Source organism: Chelonia mydas, chromosome 4 (assembly GCF_015237465.2).
Source record: "Chelonia mydas isolate rCheMyd1 chromosome 4, rCheMyd1.pri.v2, whole genome shotgun sequence".
Taxonomy (NCBI): Eukaryota; Metazoa; Chordata; order Testudines; family Cheloniidae; genus Chelonia; species Chelonia mydas.
In genome coordinates, this window is record NC_057852.1 from 97,150,099 (window position 1) to 97,174,843 (window position 24,745).

At 40.4% G+C, this 24,745-nt stretch overlaps 1 protein-coding gene across 9 annotated transcripts in view; it reads right to left on the minus strand.

The window, feature by feature from the left end:
* Positions 1 to 1,196: 1,196 nt before the first annotated feature.
* N4BP2 (NEDD4 binding protein 2) overlaps positions 1,197 to 24,745 on the minus strand; it is a 76,320-nt gene continuing 52,771 nt past the window's right edge. For 4 of the 9 annotated variants that reach the window (XM_037897906.2, XM_037897904.1, XM_037897903.1 and 1 more), the window contains 9 exons: positions 23,928 to 24,013; positions 22,820 to 22,865; positions 21,496 to 21,716; positions 19,744 to 19,862; positions 17,761 to 17,899; positions 15,176 to 15,364; positions 10,772 to 10,940; positions 8,616 to 8,739; positions 1,197 to 4,772 (listed from right to left, as the gene is read on the minus strand). In XM_037897906.2, coding sequence (XP_037753834.1) covers positions 4,727 to 4,772; positions 8,616 to 8,739; positions 10,772 to 10,940; positions 15,176 to 15,364; positions 17,761 to 17,899; positions 19,744 to 19,862; positions 21,496 to 21,716; positions 22,820 to 22,865; positions 23,928 to 24,013 — 1,139 coding nt within the window. In that variant the 3' untranslated portion in view covers positions 1,197 to 4,726. Of the gene's footprint in view, positions 4,773 to 8,615; positions 8,740 to 10,771; positions 10,962 to 15,175; positions 15,480 to 17,760; positions 17,900 to 17,925; positions 18,493 to 19,682; positions 19,863 to 21,495; positions 21,717 to 22,819; positions 22,866 to 23,927; positions 24,014 to 24,745 lie in introns of those variants that run through there. The other 5 variants (XM_043544494.1, XM_043544495.1, XM_043544496.1 and 2 more) reach the window with 5 other exon arrangements.

Genomic DNA, 24,745 nt, shown 5'->3' on the forward strand with positions numbered 1-24,745 from the left:
AGAAATAGCTCCTTCTACCTTTCTCTTGTGACAGATTTATGTTATCAGTCTGCCTGGGGCTTCAGGTGATCAGGCTGAGGCTGCAGGATCTTTAGGAGAGAAGATGAAGGAGCACATCAAGTGACTAAGTTTAAACCTTTATTAACCAAATAACAGCGATGAGTGCTGGGCACACCCCACGTCACTCAGAGGGAGAGAGGAAGAAAGCATTAGTGCCTGAGCCCTAACCCACTTTCATACTTACACATGCACAACCCAAGGCTGGCCAAGCCTGGGTGTAACGTAAGAAGAAGAGCGGGGGAAGGGTAGACGAGAGTTCTGCCCTGTGCACAGGTCGTCTAGGGCCCGCTGCAAATCTCTGACTTGCTTCAGCTCTCAGGAGGGTTTTAAGCCCTGGGTTCTTCCGGGGGCATTTTCGTCCAAGGACCTTCGCCCCCTCTGCTCTTGGTACCAGTCTGAACCGGTCTTCCGTGGCTTTCTTAGTTTCCCCAAAACACACCGGTTTCAGGTTTGCGAGACTGTTGTTTTTCAACTCACTGGCCTTCGCAATCTTACTGGTTTTGCAACCCTTTCAGTTCTGTCTGGCTCAGTTCTCCCTTTCTCACAGCTGGCTGGGGTTTGAGATACAGGCTTCTGGCTGTTTGGAAGCAGAGAGCTTGTTTGTGAACGCTGGCCTTAAGCTACAGTTTCGTTCCTTATCTTTGGGCCTTGCTGGATCGCTGAGTTAACCCATTCCTTTCTCCCTTCAGCCTCTTATAACCTACAAAGGAATCTTCCATTCCACACTCACACCTTCAACCCTTCCCAAGATACTTCCCAATGCATATAAAGGCGTTAGCAATATACAACGCTGGTGCTTACCCAGGGGACCCCATGCGGGAGGGGGCATTTTATTGTGACACTCTCTCTAGTTCACCTGTGCAAAACACAGAAGGATCTAGTATTATTTGGCTTCCTTTCAGCTACTGAAAAAAACAAAGGAATACTGAACCAATTACCTGATTTTCAGAGATGCTGAGCACTCACTTTCCATTCACATCACTGAAAATTAGACCATGAATCTGTTACTTTGTACCCCAGAAGACTGTTTCTTTCTTGAAGTCAAGACAAGCTTTCTTACAAAACTCCACAACTACATTTTATTTTATTTCAAACGTTGACAATGTTAGTCTTTGAAGGAAAGACTGAAGATCATGTTTGTGGTAAAATTCCTTTATTAATCTAGATTTCATTTGCAAATTCATTTTGACATAAGAAACCCTAAATGCAAATTACAAAACTGTATTCCAGTAAAAATGAGCATGATAGTTAACAGTAAATGTACAACTTTATACAAATAAAATTCTTTTTTTCATATTCTAATTTAAAAAATAGAAGTGTATATCCTCTATTATACAGGTCCTAATAACTTTTACAACTGATAGCTGCAACCCTGTACTTTTATTATGTGCACTTTCATGGGTATCAGTCATTTAATTCTCATCAGAGCTTGCTCATTAGTTGAGATAGCAAGATCTTTTTCTTTTTAAAGAAAAATAACCTTGCTGCCACAGAACTGTGAAAAGTCAAAGTACTCTTCTTTTTCAGTGTGTTCTACTCCATCCTCTCTTCAATTCTGTGAAGAGGGCTAATTACCATTCTTGAAACGTGAATTACGTTTAAAGATAGAAGCACTGGTCATGTAAATTCTATGTCTAATGCACCTCAGCACATTTACAACAACATTGGTTTAATAATACCAACACTGGGATTATTCTCTTATCCACACATGTTCTGCACATGTTTGATGAACACGTTGGATGTCAAGGTGGTTAAATTCCATCTCTTCACAGTAAAACTGAATTAGAATACACGTTCTGTAGGGCATGCAATGAATATCACTTATATACAATGTATGGATTATTAAAATGGTCTCCTTACTAGCTAGTATGGGGCATCTATAAAACTGTAAGAATGAGGACTCCTGAATTACAAAGGTTTCCAACTTCTTAACCTCAAAAATGTACCACTATGACTGTGTTTAAGATGCCCTAACTAAGTTTAGAAAAATATTTAAAGTTTAAAAGAAATTGAACCACAAACTATAAAAGAAAACAAAAGCATTTGTAAAAAGGACCATCAAAGTATTTTTAAAAGTATTTTACTATTATTACTTATTAGTAATAGTAATTAATAGTAATAGTATTATTACTATTTATATAATCCCTGGAAATCTGAAAGATGATCTTTAATTTTTTTTAAACAAATCTGTTCCTTTACAGAATCATGTTTCTTTCATTGCATGTGCATGTACTGGTCTGTTATTGAGGATTGCTCATGAATACTAAGCTGCTGACATTAACTTTTCTTTAGGAAAAAGTTTTGAAGCATTTTTTTAATTTAACAAATTGAGTGAACTTTATGAACAAGTACTTTTAAAAGAAAGGAGTCATGGCCTACTATCCTCTACAGTGTCCTGTTAAATAAAAGGAAAAGAAGAAACTGGTGCACACTTATTTTAACAGTCTATGTTCTTTCAGAGTGCTGGTGGTAATACTTTAAGGTTTGAAATTTTCATAGCAAAAATTATGTCACTGGTTTCTTCTTAAAAGGACACCGTAAAGGCTGGAAGTCCCAAAAATTTTACCTACTTCAAAATATTGTAAAATACAGTTATTTAAAACAGTTCTTCCCATTATAAAATAAATTATTGGGCTCCTAAAACAAAGGCTATAAAATGAAAAAAAGTTTCAATGTTTCTTCTGGACAACTAGGCAAATAATCCAAGATAGAGAGGAGGTTTTTTGTATATCCACCACTCCTCTTCCACTCTGGTTTTCTCCTCCTTTTTAGGTCACTATTCAGCAAAGCAGAATACTTAAGTCCCATTGCATTAATGAGACTTAAGCACATGTTTAAAATGCATTGCTTAATTGGTACCTTAGGGTTTGATCATACACCGCTGAAATCAATGGAAGTTTGGCCATTGATTTCCATGGAGAAGGATCTATTTATCTTAGGGTATGACACTACTGCCTATTACCACATTCAGGCCACTACTGCACAGTCCAGAAGCATAAAAAGAACTCTGCTCTTAAGGACTTGAAGAGCAGGGTTCCTTTATATTTGAACACTTTGCCTACAGGAACAGGACAGAGAGCTAAAGTGGAGAGACAAACAGTGTACATAAGTACCCACAAACCAAAAGACAGTTATTACAGACTATGTCTGCACTGCAGCTGGGAGGCATGATTCCTAGCATGGGTAGACAGACTCATGCTAGCTCAGCTCAAGCTAGCATGCTAAACATAACAGCCTGGACACTGCAGCACTGGAGGCATCCCAGGCTAGCTGAATGCAAGCCTGCCTGACCCCCAAGGCCTCAATGGCACATACAAATGGGGTGGTGCGTGTAAATCCTAATATTTGTGTGCATACAACTGTGTGTGAGCACAAAGGGTACTGTTTTGAAATCCCCCCTCCCCAAAATTTACTGACATAATAACTTAAGAATATGAAAAATACCTCACATTCACCTAACAACATTATTTCCAGTACATAACTCAATTGTTATGAAAATGTTTCATAGCAAAGCTTTAAAAACTATTATATTAAAGGAAACTTATGCCTCTCAATTTTCAAGGCTGTTACATACTATAATAAAAGTATATTTTAAGATGTTCCATTTTGTTCTTAAAATAAACACTCTGTTTACTGAAAAATATCTTCTAAGTATGGGGGGGGCAGGGGCAAAAGCATTATAAGCACATTTTCTGGATCCTGAAGAACCGCTAATGTCAAAGGAATTCTTCCTCCAATCTGATCTTTCCAGTTGAGCAATTACCACTATACTACTATAATCTGTCTTCCTACTAGAAAATGTGCTTGAAATGCCATGCAGTTAAAACATAATATTTACTACTGGAGAAGTACCAATTTTTCTACTTATTTATTTATTTTATTATACACAGATAAAATGTAGGCAGAGATGAGACTATGGGGTTATGTTTTTCTCCTTAAAGAATTAAGGTGCATTAATAAAATTTCCTAACAGACTTTAGGTCCCAGTCTAGACTCCTTATAACACACAACTCCTATTGACTTCAAGAAGAGTTGTGTATGAATAAGGACAGCAGAACTGGCTCATATTTTCAAGAAACCACCACTTAAAGATCATGGCTCAGATTTTTAAAAAGAGCCTTTGAGTGTTAGGCACCCACCTGCCTTGAGTTTAAAATTTCCATGAGGGTTGGATACCTCGCTCCTTTGAAAATCTCAACTCAAAATTCTAAAACACACAATAACTATCTTTAAACAAGTTAATTTTTACTGTGTATATTTTAAAGTTACAAAATCCACAACTATTAAAATGTATTGGGCCAGAGATAATCTTAGGCTCTGTCTGCACTGAGAAGGAAGCAGTGTTTGAAAATGGGACCCTAATTTCTCTTTAAATCCTCATCTATTGTTCAGCAGTATTGTAGGTCTATACTTCTCACATTGTTTAGCAGTACTGTAGGTCTGTACTTCTCATATTGTAATCTCTGTAAAAGGGTCTTCTCTTTGGAGTTACGAAAAAATACACTTCACTCTTACCATTTTGTTGGAAACACATGCTGACAAAACTAACTGCTATAAAATAAGTTGAAAAAATTTCTAATAAAATACTGTTTTTAAAGTACATTAAGTTATAATTATTGACAATGTTTAAAATTTCTAGTTTCACACCTCCCTTCTTCACATCCTTTTACTTCAGCATGACTTTCAGGCAGCCTGGTTTTATTTCTGTGAACCTGTTAAACAAGAAGAAATTAAGATTCAAAATTTATATTATGCCAGCACCATATTTTCTAGTCCTAGAAAGTGAATAAGGTTGTCATCCAGGAGTAGAGTGACAAGATTTCCAAAGTGAAGAAATCCAGACATCCTCTATATAGAGAGTGGAAGGTTTTACATGGGATGGTTTTGGTATGGTAAGAGAGCTGTGAACTGGAACGGGAGAGAGAAAAAAGATTGCCCAATCCTCCTCCTTATATCTACTATGCTTTTATCTTTCCCACTCTCCCCTAGTCTTCTGAAGAAAAGTAAATGTGGTACTCATCTTCAGAAAGAGAAAGAAGAGGATTCCAGTAACTGCCATCCTGTAAATCTAACTTCAACTCCTAATAGGATAATGAAATCAACATTAAGGGTGGGAAAAAGAAAGATCACACAATATTGATGGTAGGATTTTCGGAAGTGTGTAGTGTTGACCAAACTCCGCGGCATGAATTTATAAAGTACAAATTTTGGCAGACAAACTTGGATTGATTTTAGACATTGTCATTTATCAGAGAGAGGTGTCTAGGGTGGCACTGCAGTGTTGATGTTAAACTGATTGTACTTCATCCTTTTTAGAGATCATCATTAATGAAGGTATTTAACAAACTTTACAGATTATACAGAATTGGAGGATTGTTAGGGACAAAGAAATAAAAAGGGACCTAAAGAGATCAGAAACACGGTCATAAAATAAAAAATTAGATTAATTTTAGCAAAAAGCAAGGTAGTACACCTAAGGAAAAATAAGACAAACAGATTTTCAATAACAGGGAAAAACTTGGAAAGAAGTACTAAGAAGAGAGATTTTTGGAGTGAGAATAGAAGATGAATCAGAGCTGCACGTCTAGTGTGATATGGCAACAAAACAGGCCAATACAATTTTGGGCAAGATATGCAGATGCATCACTTCATAGAGCAAGGACACAATGATCCTTCTTCAGATAGCTATGATATGATTGTACCTTGAATACCGCACTGGTATGGGCACCTCATAACTAGAAACAGTAACAAACTGGAGGGAGTTCAGAGGTTTGGAGGGATTGATTTATGAGGAATATATTTGAAGATATAGTAGAAGGGAGAGGAATTTATTTATAGCTCAATGGTGTAAACAAACGAGGTGTAATGGGATGAAATTAAGAAATGGAAAATTGTAGGCTGAATATCAAGAAAAAATGCTCATAGGCTACAGAATTATTTGAAATGCTACATGCTTCGTTGCATGTACAGCTAAGTCTTGTCTACACTGTGCATTCTCAGAGCTTGTCCAGTTGGTGATCTGGCACTGATGTAATGCTCCATTGGGAGCTACCAGTAGTAGGAGCACTAGAGGGTTGGGTGCAAGCTTTTTAACCACCTAGCAAACAGATCACAAAGTTAAAGACAAGGTGGTAAAAATCCTGCACCCTCTCAATGCGAGTGCTCCTCTATCACCTCGGTGCAGACATCTCTAATGACTGGTCAAAGAACTAAACAAAGCACAACAGGGAATAATACTGCCCTGTCAATTTGCTGGATGAACTAATAGGTATTTTCTCTATCTTATTTCTCTGATTCAATGATAGTTTAAGAGTATTCTGGAAAAAAAAAGTTTATAGATTTTAAAAGTATAGGTAAGCATATGAAATGTTTGGCATGCGTGTATACATTCTTAATACAAATCTTAATTTTAATATGTTTCTAAGTATTTGCTTCCCTTCACAGACTGATAATACTGATTGGAAATGGGTAATAGTGACAAACTGGGAAATATCTGTATTTTTTACGAATACGTGCAGGCTTCTGTGTGGTTGATTATGATGGGTTACTTGCTATGAGTTAACAATAGCAAAGATAACGATATCAAAGATAAAACCGCCTCAGGAACACACCTTCAAAGCAGCCAAGATAACAATGGCTGAGCCATTAATAGAGAAGAAACTACCAGTCTGGTTCCATCCAGGTTAGAATGGTTTACTCTTCAGAAGCCTAAACTTTGGATCAAAGGAGATCTAAAACCTCAAGATCCTAGAAAAAAGGAGGAGGGGTTGGGTGATCTGAGAAAGGCTCCCGGTGTGTTTCAGTGAAAAGCTCACAGGCAAGCAAACTCACACAGAGGGAGGGAGGTAAAAACTTCAGAAGTGCAGTCTGCTTCTCCCAACTCAAGAGACAGAATCAGCTGGGCTGAAGGGAAAACTTTAAAAGGTCTAAGTAATATCCACATGTATAGGCCTCATTATTTTTACCCTTTGCACCATATGCTTTGTATTGTTTGGGAATGAATACATTGTTTTGAAGATGCTTGTTCTGTGCTACTGCAAATGCGAGCTGTCACAGACTCCAAAAGGGAAACTCTTACAGATGCCAGTTGAACTTGCGTTGTTAACTTGGCTGGGGACTGGGGCTGCAGCCCAGACATCCAGCCTAAGAGTGGATGGACTATGGAGTTCCTCCCAGGGTAAGATGCAGGAAGCCAGGCTTGTCACCTGAGGGATGTACTTGTGAGGGACTAAAAGGGGTCTTTGGCGTAATTTGGCGTAACCTTGACAGTAACTCAATTATGTACACAAAAACAAACTCATCTAATGTTTTCATCTACCTTCCAAAGTAAATGTGGACAGAAGAAAACTGTATCGAACTTCCCTTATGGGACAGTTTTATGTCATGAAATTTTATCTCCACTGGAACTATTATAGGGTTGCCAACTTTCTGATTGCAGAAAACCAAACACCCTTGCCCTGCCCTGAGACCCCACCTTTCCCGATGCCCTGCCCCCATTCACTCCATCCTCCCTCCCCCCATCGCTCGTGCTCTCCCACACTTGCTCATTCACTCATTTTCACTGGGCTGGGGCAGGGGTGCAGGAGGGGTTGAGGGTTCTCGCTGGGGGTGTGGGCTCTGGCGTGGCACCGGGAATGAGAGTTTGGGGTGCAGGAGCCTTCGGGCTTGGAGATGGCGCCAAGGGGTTCGGAGTATGGGAGAAGGTTCCGGGTGGGGCAGGGGGATGGAGAGTAGAAGGGGGTATGGGCTCTGGGCTGGGAGCGTAGGCTCCGAGGTGGGGCCAGAAATTAGGGGTTCAGGGTGTGGGAGGGGGCTCCGGGCTGGGGCAGGGGATTGGGATGCAGGGGGTGAAGGCTCCAGCTTGGGGTGCAGGCTCTGGGATAGGGCCAGGAATGAGGGGTTTGGGATGCAGGAAGGGGCTCTGGGGTGGGGCCAAGTGCGGGAGGGGTTCAGGCTCTGGGAGGGAGTTTGGATGTTGCAGAGGGCTCAGGGCTGGGGCAGGAGGTTGGGGTGTGGGAGGGGGTACAGGCTCTGGGAAACAGTTTGGGAGAGGAAGGGAGCTCAGGGTTAGGGTGCGGAGGGAGTTTGGGGTGCAGGCTCCGGGCGCTGCTTAGTGCAGGAGACTCCCGGTAGCGGCAGGCATATCCCTCTGGCTCCTAGGCACAGTGACAGCCAGGGGGTTCTGGTGCCATGGTTCCTGGCCAATGGGAGCTGTAGGGGCAGCACTCGGGGCGGGTGCAGTGTGCAGAGCCCCCTGACTGCCCCTGCGCCTATGATCCGGAGGGACATGCCGGCCACTTCCGGAAACCACAAAGAGCTGGCTGCTGCAGCCGACCAGACTTTTAGCAGCCTGGTCTGCAGTGCTGCTCGGAGTCGCCAGGGTCCCTTTTTGACTGGGCGTTCCAGTCAAAAACCGGATGCCTGGCAACCTTAACTATTAGGATAGTTGATCTGCCTTAATTATTTTACAAATTGTATAGTTTTCTAAAACACATTTCAGTGTTTAGTTAGCTGAATGTTGTTTCAAAATATCAGTAACAGAAATCTAAGCTCACCTGAAGTTGTGGCTTGTGAGGTATTTAGTGGCTGCTGGTTTGATACGAGCAACTCCTCCTTGGCTATGGTTTCCTCTTCCCGTGATCACACACAGATATGGTTTACCACCAGTCTGCTTGTACTCTGTTACAGGAGGAATTGTAACGGTTAAAATGTTCTCTCTGAAAAGACTCAGCATTTAACAGAACTTTCTTATCCGTACATCTGAAAATTTTCACCACAGTGATTTATAATTCTGTTTTCCTACATTAGCTTTAACTGTTATGTATGCATCATTACCATCCATTTTTCCTCTGGCATAAGAAGTAAATTCAATTTGCCTTTAGAGTTTAAGAAAAATGTCTGAATGAACTGTTCAAATGTGGACTATATCTTGAAACCTACACATTGTGCTCTGTCACTGAAACCTCATGATTTTATAGCAACATCATTCATTATTCATGTCAGACCTGTACATGGAATTTACAGCCAGTTAGAACATAAGATAGTTAAAAGAGCACAGTAAAAAACAGATCTTTTAGTACAGAACATGTTTACAAGAACAAACTCATCATGAACATGAAGCAAAATTCTTAAATCTAAACAAATCGTATCAGCTTTGCACGAGGAAATTTTTTAACTGAAATAATTTTCACAAGACAGACACAGATAGGACAAGACAGAAACATGAAACTGTACATTAATTTTTAACCTCTGAATCAAAGTCAGACTAGCAAGGTAGTAATTTCTCAAACATTGGAGCAGGTTCTTGGGAACATCCTAAGGATCAATATAGCATTTGAATACATCAGTATGGGCTCTAACTTGGGTTTTTCTCTAGGCCTTCGCTAGTAGTCACAAATCTTCTGCCTCTAGAAAAGGTGCCAGTAATCTACTATTACTATATCCTCTGGATGGGGACTACTGGGGGAGGGGAAGGAAGAGTTGAATTAATCTGGATTTTATAACTAAATATTTGGAGGTGCTAACTTTCTTTCTTTCTTTCTTTCTTTCTTTCTTTCTTTCTTTCTTTCTTCCTTTCATTTATTTTTTAAACTGAAGGGAACACTTACAGATTGGCACTTTGTGTAGGAGCTATCCTAATCTTGCTCTCTCCCCTTTATCTACTTCTTTTTCGTATTATCTGTGATCTTTGACAACTTTCAAAGCACCTAGAGTCTAGGATAGGTCTCTTTTTATGTAAACTGAAACAAATAAATAAATATTTCAGAGTTAGGCGGCTACTGAGCAAGGACGACTCTACCAGCATTCCAGAGCTGCTGACAATAAGTATTGAGCTGAGGGAAATTAAAACTCTATGGATTAATGGGAAAATATACAGTATGTTAGTAAGCAGGGGTTCAGGTTTATAGCAGTGGTCACCAAGTGGTAGATTGCGATCAACTGGTCGATCCTGGAGCCTCTGACAGTCGATCGTGATCTCCAGCCGCTAAAAGTCCGGCAGCATAGTGGGGCTAAGGCAGGCTCCCTGTCTGCCCTGGCCCCATGCCACTCCCAGAAGTGGCCAGCAAATCCCTGCGGCCCCTTGGGGTGGGGAGGTATACCACGGGTCTCCGCGCACTGCTCCTGCCTGCAAGCACCGTCCCCGCAGCTCCCATAGTCCAGGAACGGGGAACTGTGGCCAATGGGAGCTGCAGGGACAGTGCCTGCAGGGAGGGCCAGCACCCGGAGCCATGTGCCCCCTGCTAGGGGCTGCAGGAGCAAGCTGACCACTTCCAGGAGCGGCATGGGGCAGTGGCAGGCAGGGAGCCTGCCTTAGCCCCACTGCGCCGCTGCCCAGGAACTGTCCAGTGGGAGCCTGCACCCCTCCCACACCCCAACCCCCAGCCTTGAGCCCCCTCCCGGAGTTTGCACCCCGCACCCCCTCCTGCACCCCAACCTCCTGCCCCAGGCTCAGCCCAGAGCCCCCCTCCCACACTCCAAACCCCTTGGCCCCAGCCTAAAGCCCTCACCCCCTCCTGCACCCCAACCCCCTAACCCAGCCTGGTAAAAGTGAGTGAGGGTGGGGGAGAGAAAGCGACGGAGGGAGTGGGGATGGAGTGACATTCATACCCCTTATATTTCCCTGTTTATAAAATGTATTCTTTCTACTTTGGCCTCCTGAGCGTAGTGTCAAAAAGAGAACTGTGTGTGTGGATTATTAGTTTATTCCTACCGTGGCTTTTCTCCTGTAGTACTCTGGACAAGTGATTAATGGCTTCATCTACATGAAGACCATGCAGATCCAAAACATTCTCAGGCAGCAGGGATGCATTTACTTTCTCAAAGATTTGCACAGCAGCATCATGGTTTGCTTCTTTCATCTTCTGCTCATGAAGGCGACCCTTTATTCATAAACACATCAACTGTTAAATTTTAAGACTTAATCTAAGCTCCATACTGGTTAGCAGGATTCAAGATGACAGCACAAGCAGGGTGTTTTTAAATTTCATTGCATCAAACTGTGAACTATAATCACAACTGAAATTCTGCAAGTGTGTCACTAAAACCTATTTAGAGGGAGTCATGTGCTGATTTAATCAAACTCGTTCATGGGACACTGGTCAAAGCTTGCACAGAGAAGAGATCAGAATGCAAGACAGACAAGAAAACGAAGGAAAGCCAGAGAGAAAGAAATAAACAGTATAAGATGTCTACATGAACACTAACATAAATCCCATTCACTGTTGAATTTTAACTTGTTAGTTAATATTCTATCCTAACAATGGTATTGTACTTTTTGAAAATATTAGCTGTACATTCATTAAATCAGAAGTCTCAAACAATTGGCCCACAGGCCAGAACAAGCCTCTCAAATACTTTAAATCTAGTCTGAGTCTACAGAATGTATTCATTCAGATCAGACTAGCCATGCAGTTGTGAACATTTCCTCCATAGCTGCCAAATCTCCTGGTTTACTTTATGGAAAATCTTCCATGATGGAGGAAGCACCTCTATCAGGGGAATAGTGCAGCCTGCTAAGGAGAAGAGGGTGAAGAGACAAAGAACAAGCACTGGAACTGTCAATACAGCAGGGAGCAGCTGAACAGAAACAATCTTTAAAAAAAATTAGAAAGATGTTTTAAATAAAAAGAGGTTTGCAAAGGAGATATTAAACTACAGACCCAAGTGCAGACTTACAAACATGTATTACCTATGCAGTGATTTCTGCAATGAGTAGCCTGAGCTATGAGAGTCTATCATGGACCAGGAATCTGGAACAACCCCAAACTAAGAGCCCAATCCCATAGACCGGGGCAGGCAAATCTTGTGGCCTGAGGGCCACATCGGGCTTCAAAAATTGTATGAAGGGCCGGTTAGGGGAGGCTATGCCCCATCCACCACCCCCTGCTCCCTGTCCTCTGACCGCTCCCGGAACCCTTGCCCCTGACTGCTCCCCACTGCCCCATCCAACCCCTCCTCTCATTCTTGATTGCCCTCGGGACCCCTGCCTCCATTCAACCCCCCTATTTCCTGCCCTCTGACCGCCCCGACCCCTATCCACATCCCTGGCCCCTGACCACCCCCTCGAACTCTCCTGCCCTCTATCCAACCCCCCTCCTCCCTGCCCAGAGCACCGGTGGCTGGCGGTGCTACAGCCGCACCGCCGCACAGCACAGAGCACCGGGTCAGGCTGAGCTCTGCAGCTGCGCTGCCCCAGGAGCTCACAGCCCCGCCGCCCAGAGCATTACACCGGCGGTGCTGTGAGCTGAGGCTGCGGGGGAGGGGAAACAGCAGGGGAGGGGCCTAGGGCGAGCCTCCCGGGCCAGGGGCTCAGGGGCCGGGCAGGAGGATCCTGTGGGCCAGATGTGGCCCATGGCCGTAGTTTGCCCACCTCTGCCATAGACACTTACTACTCACTAAGCAATACAGCTGGTATCGTGTCTGCAATATTGGGCTCTTGGTTTACAGTTGTCCCGCATTCATGATATCTTGAGTATTTCCTGTAACTGGTATAAATGTACTTCTGTTTTGTTAGTGCAATCACTTCATCTAAAACCCTCAGATACCACCACTATAGGAGTGTAGCACCAAAGAGTGACCTTAAAGGTCTGTAGGTTTTAGGAACTGTGGAAATACTCTTAGGATATTGGCCTGATGGTGCAATAAGCAGAAGAAGAGATTGCAGGTGACATTTTATCTTAAAGTTTCTCTAGTGGCTGACCAGTATTAGTGGCAGATTCAGAGATACCAGCCCTGCAATCCTCACTTGCAAGGGGCTGCAAGCACAGGCAAACACCAGTAACATTCAAGTCTCAAACTCAGGCTCACAAACAAAATCTAGTTTTTACAATTTTTGCCTCAAATTGAAAGTACAAAGAAAAAATTAAACACAAGAGGCAAGTATTTCACAAGAGTGAAGGTAACAGTTAGCTTTTCCCTAAAAGCCCTATAATAAATTATTTATTTTGCAAATTTCACTTATAATTTGTGTCCATGATGAAGAGGCAGGATAGTAGTTGAAATTATATTTCTGTCCAATAATCATGCAGAAACGACTATTTAGAATCTTCCTGAACAAGCCATAACAATATCTAGATTAGAAATATAACAAAGCCACTTTGTTAAAGAATCAGAATCAAAAAAGAATCAGATACTAAATATTTTAATAAAATTTCTCAACTCACCAATATGAGTAATGGGTATTAAAATTCCACACAATATGTATAAAATATTAAATATTCTATTAGAAAAATGTAGAGCTGTCAAGCAATTAAAAAAATAATCGTGATTAATCATGCTGTTAAACAATAATCGAATACCATTTATTTAAATATTTTTGGATATTTTCTACGTTTTCAAATATATCAATTTCAATTACAACACAGAATACAAAGTGTACAGTGCTCACTTTATATTTATTTTTATTACAACTATTTGCACTGTAAAAATGATAAACAAAATAAATAGTATTTTTCAATTCATCTCATACAAGTACTGTAATGCAATCGCTTTATCATGAAAGTGCAACTTACAAATGTTTTGTTACATAACTGCACTCAGAAACAAAACAATGTAAAACTTTGGCGCCTACAAGTCCACTCAGTCCTACTTCTTGTTCAGCCAATCGCTAAGAGAAACAAGTTTGTTTACATTTATGAGAGATAATGCTGCCCACTTCTTAATGACAATGTCACCTGAAAGTGAGAACAGGCATTTGCATGGCACCGTTGTAGCCAGTGTCACAAGATATTTACATGTCAGATGTGCTAAAGATTCATATAGCCAAAATAATATAAAGTGAGCTGTCATAAATATAAAGGGAAGGGTAAACACCTTTAAAATCCCTCCTGGCCAGAGGAAAAACCCTTTCACCTGTAAAGCGTTAAGAAGCTAGGATAACCTCGCTGGCACCTGACCAAAATGACCAATGAGGAGACAAGATACTTTCAAAGCTGGAGGCAGGGGAGAAACAAAGGTTCTCTCTGTCTGTGTGATGCTTTTGCCGGGGACAGAAAAGGAATGGAGTCTTAGAACTTAGTAAGTAATCTAGCTAGATATGCGTTAGATTCTGTTTTGTTTAAATGGCTGATAAAATAAGCTGCGCTGAATGGAATGTATATTCCTGTTTTTGTGTCTTTTTGTAACTTAAGGTTTTGCCTAGAGGGATTCTCTATGTTTTGAATCTGATTACCCTGTAAGGTATTTACCATCCTGATTTTACAGAGGTGATTCTTTTACTCTTTTTCTTCAATTAAAATTCTTCTTTTAAGAACCTGATTGCTTTTTCATTGTTCTTAAGATCCAAGGGTTTGGGTCTGTGTTCACCGATGCAAATTGGTGAGGATTTTTATCAAGCCTTCCCCAGGAAAGGGGGTGTAGGGTTTGGGAGGATTTTGGGGGGAAAGACGTTTCCAAGCGGGCTCTTTCCCGGTTATATATTTGTAAGACGCTTGGTGGTGGCAGCAATAAAGTCCAAGGGCAAAAGGTAAAATAGCTTGTACCTTGGGGAAGTTTTAACCTAAGCTGGTAAAAATAAGCTTAGGGGGTTTTCATGCAGGTCCCCACATCTGTACCCTAGAGTTCAGAGTGGGGAAGGAACCTTGAAATGAGCACTGTACACTTGGTATTCTGTGTTGTAACTGAAATAGATATATTTGAAAATGTAGAAAAACATGCAAAATATTTAATACATTTCAATTGGTATTCTATTGTTTAACAGTGCAATTAATCACAATTAATTTTTTTAATCACGATTAATTTTTTTTAGTTAATTGCATGAATTAATTGAGAAAACTCGACAGCCCTAGAAAAATGATTTTATAGTAACAATTCTATATCACTGTATAGTAAAGATGTGATGAGTATTTCAAAGTTTTAAAACTTTCAATAGAAATTTGCATTATATAAATATTGGTTTTACAAAAGCCTTCAGAGCAGTGCAAAACTACAATCTACTTTCTAACCAATGAATGCACCTGTGATAGTTGGGGGACTTCCCAAGATTTGCATATTTTGGAAGGTTTAATAATAAAGCAAATCCAAACAAGTGCAGTAGGTGAATTCATGTTCAAATCACATTCAATTGGGTATTTAGTACATCCTCAAATCAAAACACAATGCACTTTTTTCTTTTTACCTGTTGTGCATAAAATGTTGCCACAGGCTTCATACCCATGCGATAGGCCTCCTCTGCTTTTTTTAAGCATTCCTGTTTCTTTTGCTGGTGAAGAAAAGCCTCTGCTCTGAAGTCATCATACCCAGGGTACTCAATGTCTTGGAACACCATCTCATTCAGAACATCTTCAGCCTCCTTGGATTTTTTTGCCTGCGACAGGTAACATTTGCCGTAAAGGCCTGGTCCGAATTCCATTGAAGTCCACTGCAAAGCTCCCATTGATCTCACTGGAGCAGTACCAACCCCTAAGTGAGATTACTTGCGTCTGAAACATGGGCTATGTGATATTTATTCATTGCAGTATAGCAAATACAAACTTACTGCAGGAAAACAAACTTGAGAGAAAATATTAACACATTACAAGCAAAACTGTAATGTTTTACTGACAGATCTGTGACAAGTGAAAATATCCCCCATGTTTGTAGTCTCTGTCAGGCTAATGCGTATATACAGGAGTACGTGTCCAATTTCCTTTTTTATTACACCTCTACCCCGATATAACACGACCCGATATAACATGTGTTCTCATACAACGCGGTAAAGCAGGCCTCCCCCTGCTCTGGGAGGCAGGAGCTGGGGGGGGGCATTTTGGGGGGCCCCGCAGGCCCAGAGTGGCCGGGGTGATTAGCGGGGGGACTGGGAGCAGCCTGCTCCACTTCCCTCACCCCAGCCCCAGCCATGTCGCTCAGCGGAGGGGGCTTGGGGGAAGGGATCCCCCCAGCACTCCCGGGCAGCGGCGGAAGCGGAGCAGCCCGGCCCCAGCCCACTCCACTCCGCCAGCTCCCAGCCACGGTGCTCTGCTTCCCGCCGCCGGTGAGTGCAAGGGGCATCCTTTCCCCAACCTCCCTGCACTCACCAGCAGCGGGAAGCGAAGCACCATGGCTGGGAGCTGGCAAAGTAGAGCGGGCTGGGGCCACGTTGCTCCACTTCCTGTCACTGGCGGTGAGTGCCTGTCATGGGGCGGGGGTGTGGATAGGGGTCAGAGGAGTCAGGGACAGGAAGCAGGGGGGCTGGGTAAAGGGTGGAGTCCTGGGGGTGATTAGGGACGGGGGGGCTCTGGAGGGGGCGGTCAGGGGACAAGGAGCAGGGGGGCCAAAGCTAGTTCGATATAACGCGGTTTCACATATAACGTGGTACGATTTTTTGGCTCCTGCGGAACGCGTTATATTAGGGTAGAGGTGTACTAAGAAACTGTACAAGCACAAGTAAGCAAATTCAATAAGGACAAATGCAAAGTACTCCATTTAGGAAGGAACAATCAGTTGCACATGTACAAAATGGGAAATGACTGCCTAGGAAGGAGTACTGCAGAAAGAGATCTGGGGGTCATAGTGGACCACAAGCTAAATATGAGTCAACAGTGTAACACTGTTGCAAAAAAAGCAAACATCAGTCTGGGATGTATTAGCAGGAGTATTGTAAGCAAGACACGAGAAGTAATTCTTCCGCTCTACTCCAGTCTGATTAGGCCTCAACTGAAGTATTGTGTCCAGACAAATTGGAGAGAGTCCAGAGAAGAGGAACAAAAATGATTAAAGGTCTAGAAAACATGACCTATGAGGGAAGATTGAAAAAATTGGACTTGTTTAGTCTGTAGAAGAGAAGACTGAGGGGGGACATGAGAACAGTTTTCAAGTATGTAAAAGGTTGTTACAAGGAGGAGGAAAAAACATTGTTTTTCTTAATCTCTGAGGATAGGACAAGAAGCAACGGGCTTAAACTGCAGCAAAGAAGGTTTAGGTTGGACATTAGGAAAAACTTCCAAACTGTCAGGGTGGCTAAGCACTGGAATAAATTGCCTAGGGAGGTTGTGGAATCTCCATCATTGGAGATTTTTAAGAGCAGGTTAGATAAACACCTGTCAGGAATGGTCTAGATAATTAGTCCTGCCACGGGTGCAGGGGACTGGACTAGATGACCTCTCGAGGTCCCTTCCAGTTCTATGATTCTATCTCTAAGAGGATGGTGGAGCTAATGACATCAGTTGAGGAAATAGCAGTCCCTGCTTTCAGTTAAACTGAAGGACGGTGCCTTGGTAATTTCCAAAAAGGCCTTTTAAATATTTCACTGTAGATCCTTAAAATAAATACCCCTTGGGAAGGGGGAGGAGGGCAGCTGATCAAGTGCAAACTTTCCAATTCTAGACTGGAATTTTCTGATTGATTTTTCTGATCGACTGGAATGTTCTAAGCGCCCCTTTTCCCTACCCAATCTCAATATTCACTCCATGAAGGAAGGGAGTGTGCATATGTGGCTGAGAAAATTAGGCAAAACACCAAAACTGCTAAACTTCAGAATAATAGCATTTATGGTTCAAGCTTGTTAGATAATAAAGACAGGTTAGTACTGCCCTTCTAAAAATCTCAGTAGAACTGAGTGTTCTTTAATCAGTGCTTCACATTTGAGGAAGAAGCTAATGTCAAAAATATCCACATTCACTGTGACAAAAATACAAACCACAAATGTTGCAGCAAAATGTGTACTTTAACACTGATGACAGGACTTCAGTATATATATTTGTAATTATGAAAAAAATTGGCTTGTACCTTTTTCTCTCGGTTCTTTATAGCACTGCAGGAAGGGAGAGACTCAGTTTGCTGAGCAATCTCTTGAGCTACAACCGTTTTTACAGGGTCTGCCTCCAGGACACAGTTCAGAAATTGCTCGGTCTGTTCTAAGGAGTAGCTGTAGAGAGTCAATAAAATATCAGTAACTTTGCATATATATTGTCCCAATGCATATTAACAGCAGCTGCATTTGTTAAAATATGTACAGTAGACCTTCATATAGCTGCGGGAGTAAATGCTATCATAACGGTACTGGAGTTGTCATTTTTCTACTCAGTAGTTCAGCAAAGTTCCTTGTAATACATCACCAGACTCAGATATTCATTGCACTTATACTTGCCTTGGTGCTAACAGATGTACCCAGTGCCATTTGACCGCCAGTAATTAAAAGGGACAGACACTGCTAAGATTTGTAGAATCAAAACTGAACTTTATTTCTCTTTGCAAAGGTCATGGTATTCTTTGTGTGCATTTTAAACAGAAGTGCTCATTAAGAAAAAAATAATCATAGACAATAGTCCAGCACTCACGACCTACACTACAACAACAATCATGTGCGTAAGTGTGGCTGAGGAAATAATTGTGAGAAGAAAACAGATTTCATTTTCAAGCTTCTGGGAATTTATAACCAACAGTAAGAAAAGTGACTTTAAAAAATCATGAAGAATATATTGACGTTGTACCTTTGAACATTAAGCAAACTATGTAATACTTAGTCTTATTTTCAATCAGCCTTTGCTATATAGATTTATGAAAAAAATTAATCCTGTTCTTACTATCACAACTTTGGTAGTCCTTCTAATTTTCATTTTGCTCAATAGGCTGATAAGAGGGAGACTGTTTTAAATCAATGAGGTGTTGTGAAGAAGCCACAAAGGCAAAGATACCAAGGAAGGAGTTAGGAAGGAAACTTGTGAGGAAAGAAAGAAATGAAAACAAAGATACCACAAAAGTGGAATTGTGTGGGCTTGAAAGGGAGGACAGGATCCCTAAACTTAATGTAAAAGGTTAACGGAAACCAGTGAATGGATTCAGAGAGGCCTGTGAAATGGCCTGAGCAGTGGATGTGAGAGGCTATTTTAGCAGCAGCACTTTAGATGGACTGAAGAAAGTTACAGAGAGGTGAGAGAGAGGAGGTGGCTGCAGCAGTAAAAGTGAATGATGACGAAGGTATGGACAAGTGCTTGAACTGCTGAGATGGAGAAAAGGACAAATTTTAGAAATGCTGTAGAGAAATAACTTGCAAGCTTTGATGACAGCCTAGATGTGTAGGGAGAATGTGCAGGAAGCAAGCAACCCGTGTGAAGAGGAAGATAGCTGGAATGGTCAAGGGTGATAGCAAGAGAAGGAGAAGGGAAGTTTTAGGAAGAAAGATGGACCTCAGTTTTCACAATCTTGAGTTTCAAGTGGTAGCTGGACATCAAGGATAAGAAGCTGAAAAGAATCAGATGCAAGAATGGATGGAAGGAGAGATGACTCTGCCACGGCCTGCTTCATAGATGCTGTGGTAAGGAGTAAAGAATTAGCAGCAGATGTTAGGCCACGGTAGATTTTCCCTCTGGCTGCATGCCACTCTCACTGACCATACTGTTCCCATTACTTGCCAATATCTCCAAGTCAATTCTTAGGATGGCTGCTCCTTGAGTTAGCAGAACCACTGATAGAAAGTAGCTCCAGTCAGCCAACATCATCCAAGGAAGGTTGTAGAGGGAAAGTGAGGGAATGAGAGAAGAGTCTTCTCAAAGTAGTAAAACAAGACTAAAACAAGTTAAAACATGTATAAATTTGAAAAAAAAAAATCTGCTGTTAAGGACCACGAAGTTTGGCCTTTTGTTATTTTGGATAGAACCATTCTTTAGCAAAGTATTAAATTTTTGGGCACTTAATTGTGACAGAATAACCATGTACTGTATGTTATTACTATGCAGCATTTTACAAAGGAAATATTTAAAGATCTCTCACTTGTTGTCCTTGAAGATGTCCATTAAGAAGTTTTGGTTTATGGTTGGGAACATCTCAAAGAGTTGCTTCTCCTTCAACCTGGCAGCGCAGTCTTTTCTAGCCATGGAAGGAACATGTTTCTAATCCAGAAAGTAAAGTAAGTGGAACGGTAAAATCATCATTAGAGGAATCTACATTAATAAAACTGATCCAATAATGTAACTAATTTGTTATGACCAAAAAAATTTACCTAGGCACCTATCATGCTAAAGATTTTAATTACATATAAGGATCAGCCACACACACTCATCTGGTGCACAGAAAGCTGGGACGGACATATCATGCTGTGTGATACTGTATTGCCACAGTCTGCAATCATTGGAAGTGACTAAGCTAGAGTTCTCTCAATTTAAACTGAGAGAAGGCAGATGGCACGGTATTTTTCAAGAGGGACCTTAAATTTTGGAATTTACTACACTGTTGGTCTATAAAAGTCCAAATTCCTGAACATGCCAGGCATGCTGTAAAGCCCATCTTTTTTCCCCTCAGGCAATTGGGCAAGGAGCATACTGAGTGTTTGGGGTTGAGCTATGGTGGTTTTATTGACAATGGGAAATATTGGTTTTGTTTTGAGGCAGGTATCGGTTGTTTCGATGTATTATGCATTGAAATTTCAGAAGTCACCTAAAGCAGTGTTTCTCAATGACTGGCCTGTGGACCAGTACCAGTCCCTCAGATCTCCCTGACATAGTTTGGGAAGGCAGCAAGCCAGTCCCTGGTATCAAAAAGGTTGAGAAACACTGACCTAGAGGACATGATATGACAGGTCTTTAATTATAAAACTGAAAACTGCAGTGCTCATATAAAAGAAGTGATCAAAACAAAACTGAGCCAGATTACACCAAGCTGAAATCAATCTTTGGACACCATAGTTATCAGTAAGCCACATATAAGCGTAAGGAAAAGAACCCACAACACTCTGCTTCAGAAATACAGGCTTATAGTATTTGAACGTCAATGTCAACAGAAATAGGGACATTTTATTTTTAGGACAACTACTTACAGGGCAACAGAACTACAAAGAAAGACATAATTGCACTAGTCTGTCATTACATCCATGAAAGGAGAGTAGTGCAGTTAATTAGATCATTCAAATTGAAAACAGGGGAAAACTAAATGGAAACTAAGAAAATGGAAAAGAACAAAACTTTAGGAAATAATAAGTGTGTGCCAAATTGAGAGAGAATTACATCTTAAATATCCTTTAAATGTGTCAGCTGTCTGGAATGTTGTGGGTTTTTTTAAAAAGTATCACAAGCAATTAAATCTCTTTTTGAACAAGCATAGCATGGTGCTAATTACAAATTTTTGCATGGCTGTCTCACAAAGAATGCATGAAGCTAATTTGATAAATACATTTCTAAAAGTAAACAATCAAAAATGCAGCTCAGCCAAATGCAAACGCTAACCTGTACACCAAGATATAGCGTGATCTGTTTGTGAAACAATTAAGATATTAAACTTTCAAATGACAGATTTATTTTAAAAAGAAACATCAGCTGGCTTTTATCTAGCACCTTAAGTAAACTCTAGCTATCAAAAAACAATTAATAAAATTAGTTAACATCCATCTCAGAAACTCAGCACTAGTCAGCCTGTACAAAGACAGGCAACTATAGAAGCAAAATATGGCTTCTAACCATACCAAACTGTGCGGGGGGAAAAATCAGTGTGATACAACTTAGACATCATAAAAAGTGGCAATATTCATACCAGGTCCTGTTTCTCCTGTAAGGCTATTTCTTCAGACATTATTTCTCTGAGTGATACTCTTTGAGTTTGTGCATTCCAGTGATCCATAAAAGGGAAAATTTCTGATGTTGCTAGATTTTCGCTGTGTTTCTCTGTTGATGATCGAGAGGGCCAGGCCATTTTCTTCCTCTGAAGTTTACTGTCTGTGCTCTGAGATAAGATTGTGTCGGAGTCATCCAGATCTAATTGGTCAAACAGTACAAAAGCAACAAAAATCTCAAGGTGACAAAATGAAAAAGTCAATATATTTAATTAAAGCAAAGCCAGAAATAATTAAAATACATTTCACCTTACTACATTTTCATTAATTTATTTATTAATAATCTAATTTTATTTAAGCAACTTATATTTTTAGCAAAAATAACATTACATTGCTTCAATCTTCCTCCTCACCCTTTCCCCCGCAAAGTTTATCAAGCTTCATTTTTCTTCTAACTAATAAAAAAGTGACAATCCAGGTGGAATTTTTAAATGCTGGAACCTAACTTACACCTGCAAATAAATAACTGCATATGACCATGTGTGGGATTTTTTATATTCACAGTTACCTTTGTGTGTGTATACATATATTGCATCCACAACTTATGAACAGATATTTAACTATTCGGTCATGTGTTTCTCTTGCGATGTTAATGGCACAGTTTAGCTATTAGGCAAAAACTTTTTTTAGTCAAAAGGACCAGATTGCAGCTTGAAGTCAGAGCCCAGGTTGTGGGTGAGTAGAGAGGGTGTTTGCTGCAGAGGAAGGATTCCTCATGGGGAGCTGAGAGACTGAATGCTTGATTAGCAGATCCATCACCACTTGAACAAGGGTCACATGCATTACCTCCATGATGGACCAGTTCTGGTGACCAAGGTGAAAGAATGGGTGCTCACTAAGGCCATGGCCCCTCCCACTTTCTTCTTGCAGAAGGGTAGCCCCACTTGTAGCACTAGCCTGGATCAGTGCCTCTTCTACCCATGGAGATTGTATCAGGCCCTTGAACATCCATACAGACTCAGTCACAATCTCACCCTATGCATTTTGATCCCAGGTAGACATGAGTAAAGCCAATCCTCAGAGTGCTTTAATGCTATTGTTATAAGTCAGTGGTTTGTTTATTTTTATTACCACTGCTAGGGTTGCACGATAATGGCGAGTAGCACATCAAGTCCACTAAATGCAAACTGAGCTTAATAAATGAAGCAGTTGATTTTCAACAATTTGCAATTTTTTAACCTTACTAGTTTTAGTTTTCGAAAACTAAGCGTTATTACAGTAATTTAAGGGAACAGTATACTGTACCTTGCATAAGCAGCTTATAATATTCCTCTTCTTTCCTTTGTCTCTTCTAATTACAAATATTAAAAAAATCACATTAGTGAACCACAGACATAGGTTTCCCCCTGATGTTAACTCAACAGATGTTACTTTTCAGGTAAACAGGTTTCAAATTCCATTACGATTTTTAAACTTTTTATCTGGAAAAAATGTGTATATATCTAATATAAGAAATACATCAAGAGGTAAAGTTTTGAAAATAATACTATTTTTCAAGTGACAGATCGAAGTAGTGGTAAGATATCAAATCAGATCTCATAATTAAGTTAAGGATTAGACAAAAGAGAAGAGAAGATTGTACCAAAAAATAAGATGCAGTTTGAAGCAGTTTTTCTTCTTACTCTGGCTGAATTCATGATGACATGAGACTCTTAGAAAGAGAATCTTTCTCAATTAGTTAATATAAATATATTTGTTTTCTGTACATAATAGGTAATGTGCACTGAGACATCCTCTTAAAGAATAAAATCAAGGCTTTTTAAGGTCAAATGTCATTGTTGGTGGATGGTTTTAAAATTCATGTTTAAACAATGGGCAATACATAATAATAGATTGGACATTAACTGATCTTTTTGTGAGAATGTGTATGTTATGATCTTTTTTCCCCCATCATGAATCTAATTTTTGCTAATGGTATGCCTTACGGTGTGAAATTTATTCTTCTCTGAAATCCTTCTCATCTTATCCCCCCCAAAATCTAAAAAATGTCAAAGATTTCCTCTTCCTCTCCTTCCCTTCAAAAATGTATTTTAGAAGCAGTGGGGCACTGATGCTCATTTTGAAATTATACTCCATAGTTTGTTTTTATGTTTGTATTTTAAGAGATTGGTATTATATTGCCTTTGGGTTTTATTTGTTGCAGGGGCAGGTGACACTATGTAACTACAATAATTATTTCCTCTGTGCTACATGTCCACTTACCCTATGTATTTTACAAAGTATAGCTAATATTCTCACTGTTACAGTAAATATATAAAATACCTTATATAAATATTTAGACAAATGAAGAAAGAGAAACAAATAGATTGACAAAGCCCAAGTGTAACTTCTTATAAGAAAGAAGCCTACCAACCATAATAGATTCTTTCCATTTCTCATGAATCACTTTGGCCAGATTCAGATCTATATGAACCACATAATCCTCAACAGTTAGTGATCCTTATGGAAGAAAGAAAATATACTCATTAAAGCACTGTACAAAAATTAATCCTATCAAGTATAGCACTGTGGCTTACCACTAATTAATTTGCATTTAGGAAATTTTGCATAAAAATGTCATGCCCGAAAACTGCAGTGACTGCCAAGTTAAATAAAGACACTGAGTTCTGAGCCCTCACCCAACAAGATTCATAAACCAACACAATCTGGAAGGGGCGGGAGAGGGCAAGTTAATATTAATCGCATCTTGTTTAAACCTGACTATTGGAACGACTGGCTCTTTTATACCCTTATAATTTGTAATGCATATTCTTCTTTTATAAGTCCAACCTAGAATTTAATGTCTTCGCAGTTAACTCTGAACCTTGTGACCAATTGTGATGCTGTATTTTTCCCTTATTTAATCTCTCTCCTTGGATAATCATCCCTGCAGAATACATCAGGCATTAGTGTCCTCATTGTTCTCTGCATCATACCCAATTTAGAGAAGCATCCTCCCTAGGAAGCATAAAAGCCAAGAAACCTTTCTACACTGATCAGACAGCAAGAGTGACCATGGTAGCAGCATAAGATAATCTTTCCCCGGCACACCTACGTGATACCAGTACACCTGTCAGTTTCTCAAAAAGAAAAGGAGGGTGATTTAGAGCATGCAAAGAAAGGAGACAGGTCTGAGAAATAGTAACACCACGCTCCCCCTTTTTACCCCAACCCAAGAAAAAGTTTTTTTTT